The sequence below is a fragment of the Chaetura pelagica genome, unplaced genomic scaffold, assembly GCF_000747805.2.
Source record: "Chaetura pelagica isolate M959 unplaced genomic scaffold, ChaPel_1.0 scaffold90, whole genome shotgun sequence".
Lineage (NCBI taxonomy): Eukaryota > Metazoa > Chordata > Aves > Apodiformes > Apodidae > Chaetura > Chaetura pelagica.
The window spans coordinates 13682770-13687602 of NW_009953496.1; the positions used below are offsets into that span (position 1 = coordinate 13682770).

Genomic DNA, 4833 nt, shown 5'->3' on the forward strand with positions numbered 1-4833 from the left:
TGGAAGAAATTATATTAGAATAGTATTTTCCCATTCATCCACAGTATAGCACATTGTGACAGTTGAGCATGTTGTGTGCACAAGCTGAAGAATATGCTGAGGTTGAAGATATGGAAAACAAGTCTATTAAGTATAAGCACTCTCCCTGCAAGCCACAGATCAGTATTCTTAGTTAAAAAGGGACAGCAGCAAAACTGAAATTTTGAATGGCTCTCACATATGACAAAAAATTCAAGACTTCAAGCTAGTGGAAGTTCCTACATAAGGCAGTCAAATTTACAACCAGTGTATACATTCAGTAAGGAATTATATATATCTATTTTTTGGTAAAACCAACAATCCAACATACTGCAGAGTCTGAATGTGAAATATAGGCACAAAATAGATTCTCTACTTTTTTTTTTTTTTTTTCAGTGTGGAAAATGTAGCTATTTAACAATGTAATAAGAAAATTTACTATCAGGTGAGCAAAAATTTGTAACAATCTGAATAAAACAAAGTACTGTATAAAGGTGCAATATTTAGCAGATTTGATTTTGGTTTAAACATATGAGTAAATCATGGAACCTCTCTCTTTATCTCGATAAAGTAATTCACATTACCAATATCATTCCAGTTCTTCCCAGTTGTCAGTAAGGTTACCTTTGCTTTGACGTCTAATACTAACCAGCTTTCCAGCTGATTTGATACTCCACCTGGAGCTGTTTCCTGAGCTGGCCAGGTTTGTGTATTTTGTGGAGCCTTTGGTTTCATCTTCCCAGCCTGACCAGGCTGTATAGTCACTTAAAGTAGCTGCTGCATCACTGGTAGAGTCAGCAGTGGCAATCTGTGGTGGTTCCCACCCCTCAATCTCATCTGGTTTCCTAGATGGGACATTCTGCTTGATCACCAAACTGTCCCAAAAACCTGGTTTCTTTTCAGACTTCATCTCTTCCTTTAACTTTAGGTTTGTTCTAGAAAATAACAATGATCAACTGATTAATGTCTTCATTTAACAATCCATGTGATAGTCGCTCATAATAATTTAATTAATTTACTACATTTTATAGTAAGAAACACTAGTCAGTTGTCAGCCTAGGGCAGCATATCCATTATTCTCAACTTTGGAAAAACACCCTTGTATACATGCAAGCCTAAACACAGGTAAATCAAAGTGGACTGAGTATGGCCATTTTCTACTATAAAATGTGGAGTCCCACAGGGGTCGGTACTGGAACCGGTGTTGTTCAACCTCTTCATCAACGACCTGGATGAGGGTATAGAATGTACCCTCAGCAAGTTTGCTGATGACACTAAGCTGGGAGGAGTGGCTGACACACCAGAAGGCTGTGCTGCCATTCAGAGAGACTTAGATAGGTTGGAGAGTTGGGCGGGGAGAAACATGATGAAATTCAACAAGGGGAAGTGCAGAGTTTTACATTTGGGGAAGAACAACACCATGTCCCAGTACAGGTTGGGGGCTGAACTGCTGGAGAGTAGTGTAGGTGAAAGAGACCTGGGGGTCCTGGTAGACAGGAGGATGACCATGAGCCAGCAATGTGCCCTTGTGGCCAAGAAGGCCAATGGCATCCTGGGGTGCATTAGAAAGGGTGTGGTTAGTAGGTCAAGAGAGGTTCTCCTCCCCCTCTATTCTGCATTGGTGAGGCCACATCTGGAGTATTGTGTCCAGTTCTGGGCCTCTCAGTTAAAAAAGGACAGGGAACTGCTTGAAAGAGTCCAGCGCAGAGCTACGAAGATGATTAAGGGAGTGGAACATCTCCCTTATGAGGAAAGGTTGAGGGAGCTGGGTCTCTTTAGCTTGGAGAAAAGGAGACTGAGGAGTGACCTCATCAATGTTTACAAATATGTAAGGGGTGAGTGTCAGGGGGACGGAGTTAGGCTTTTCTCAGTGATGACCAGTGATAGGACAAGGGGTAATGGGTGTAAATTGGAGCATAGGAGGTTCAAGGTGAATATCCGAAAAAATTTTTTTACTGTAAGAGTGACAGAGCACTGGAACAGACTGCCCAGGGAGGTTGTGGAGTCTCCCTCACTGGAGACATTCAAAACCCACCTGGATGAGTTCCTGTGTGATGTACTCTAGGTGACCCTGCTCTGGCAGGGGGGGGTTGGACTAGATGATCTTTCGAGGTCCCTTCCAACCCCTAGGATTCTATGATAAGTGTGTATGCATTGTTACATATGTGTTATACACGTGCGTATGTAATTGTACCTAAGTTTGTGTGTATGTACATACCTAATTACTTTGAAACTATAGAATTAGTTTGTCTCATTAAAAGTAACTAAATGGAGTTAACTGTTTGCCTTCTAAAAAGTTATACACATGTATGCTTGTTTAAAAAGTCTGACTAAACTATGGAGTGACTTTTTTCAGTATACATATAGCTTGAGACTTTTATATTTTTGGTTTTTTAGCTTCCCCATACACTGTGTCAACTCCAAATATTAACAGTGTGAGGAATGCTGACTCAAGGGGCTCTCTTATAAGTACAGACTCAGGAAACAGTCTCCCAGAAAGACACAGTGAGAAGAGCAATTCCCTCGACAAGGTAAAACCAAACCAATAAACCTTAGTGTTTTCCTAAAACTCTATCTTAATTGTCATAGGAATTAACTTCTGTAATCTCCACTGGGAATGGGCTTTCTACAATAACTGTAGAGCAGTGTTTTGTGTAAGAATTCATTTGCAAAATAGTTACCATAAGAAGTATTTTTGTGTTGCATTTATTAAGTTGTTTTGTATAAAATACAAACATTTTCAGTATAGAAACATAAGAAAGCAGCTGTTTTTTCCTTTGCTAGAGAAAAGCACAAGGTGAAGTGTACTGAATTTTACTCAGGGGAGCTGAGTTGTTAGGACAGCTGCTTTGATTTTGTGGAGACCTTCATTCCATCCCGTTCTATATACAATATACGTAGCATTTATAGAATGCTTAAAAACACAGTTGTTATGCTTTTTATAGGTGATTTCTTGTATGTTAGTTTGATTTTTCTAATTAATTGCACTTTAAACCTGTTAGAAATCAGGATCTGTGGCTGCAGTAGCCATGAGGTATTCATTCAGTCATGTCTTTCTAGAGCTTGTGTTGATATTGATTACATTTCATTTTCTTAGCTCTTGTTGTGCAAGTCACAACATGTTAACTTTTTCCCCTTGACTCTGACATGCCTTCGTGTGGCAGAGACAGAAGCTTCTCAGAAGGCACTCTGCTCATGTTATGCGCCTTAATGGAGGAGAAGAAGAAAATTTTCACCCTGCAAAGAAAAACCGTGTTACTATGGATTTTTCACTTCTGACAATTCCTGCTTTGCCAGAGAAAATTTTGCATGCAGCTTTCTCTCTTCAGTTACAAGAAGTATTTGGTTTTTTGTGCTTGTTATAGTTAAGCTTCTGAGTGAAGTGTGTGGTCAGTAGTTTTGCCACTTCTTTGCAACAGTTGAATCTCAGGACAAATATGTACAGTGTAACCATGTAAACTGCCCTTAAATGCCAAACCTGGAATAATAGTAAATGTACATAATAGACATTCAAAACCCACCTGGATGAGTTCCTATGTGATGTACTCTAGGTGACCCTGCTCTGGCAGGGGGGTTGGACTAGATGATCTCTCGAGGTCCCTTCCAGCCCCTATGATTCTATGATTCTATAAAATAAGTTACACTTCCCCCCAAAATGAATTACACAGAACTGCCTTTGGAAATGTATTAAGTACTTTAGCCTGTATTTGAACTATTTAGGACTTTAACCAAGCAATTTAACTCCCAGGAGTTGAACACCACTGCTTCTCAGTGTCTACCTGCACTACTTTGCACAGCTGTGGGGAGCGGTCCATCTTCCCTTCCCAGGTTCTGTATTTTAATAGCAGACAGAGCACCTGGTTTTACTCACCCTTTGGATTTGGGAGACTTGCATCCCGCTAGCAATTGCTGCTCATCATCTTTATTGAACATAGATGTCACCTCCTTCCAGCCCCGGAAACTTGCACCTTGAACCTATACAGAGAAGGAAACACCTTCATAAATGTGAATTACGGACTGAGAAGCCCGGAGTATGCCTGCCAGTGCCGGCTCTGGGTGCCCGCTGGGCAGCCACAGCCCTGCCTCCCCATGTGCCGCGCTGCTGGGAGCGCAGCGGCCCCGCACCGCCTGCAGAGGGGGAAGCTGCTCTGGAGAAGAGCAGGCTGGGTGACTGCGGCAAGAGCTCTTGCCTGCCAGGCAGAGCACAAAACCTCGCCGGTGCCAGAGGCTGGGCAGGGAATGGCAGTGAGTATAGCTGGGCTCCTGAACGCTCTTCTGCAGGCAGGAGCTACTGGCTCCATCTTAGTTTATCACTGTAAGAAGGGAATCCAGGCAGCTTAGGAAATAGTCTGACGGGTTTCAGCAAACAAACGAAGAAACTGTCATTGCTGGAAGGGGGCACAACAGACAGGGCAGCTAGCTGAATTATTAAACTCTTAGGATTTAACCTGCTTTGCACTCATTATTCGTATTTTTAAGTCACCAAAACTACTTCCTGTGGCCCTGGAAGCAAAAAGGGTAAGAGCACTGGCTCACTAGTGAAATCTAGTATGTGCTACTGGTGCACTGCAGTTTGTTCTCTAAATTCACTGCTACCATCAAACACAGAGCAAAAATTTTCTTTTTCAACATTATTAAGGGTTTGATTCCCTCTCCCCCAGGGTGGGGGGGGGGGGGGGGGGGGGCAGTGGGCAAGAACTGTATAAAAGTTTGGGACTCGGGAAGAAGAAGAAGAAGAATGGGAAGAAGAAGAAGTACTTTTCCACCAGGAACCTCTTCCCCACCAACGACATCGCTGCACCGTGGGTGGTAACT

The 4833-nt window shown here is 42.3% G+C and overlaps 1 protein-coding gene across 1 annotated transcript in view; it reads right to left on the reverse strand.

Moving 5' to 3' along the window:
* Positions 1-589: 589 nt before the first annotated feature.
* TDRP (testis development related protein) overlaps positions 590-4833 on the reverse strand; it is a 13533-nt gene continuing 9289 nt past the window's right edge. The window contains 2 exon segments of the mRNA XM_009999174.1: positions 590-953; positions 3890-3993. Of these exon segments, the coding sequence (XP_009997476.1) occupies positions 608-953; positions 3890-3993 (450 nt within the window). The 3' untranslated portion in view covers positions 590-607.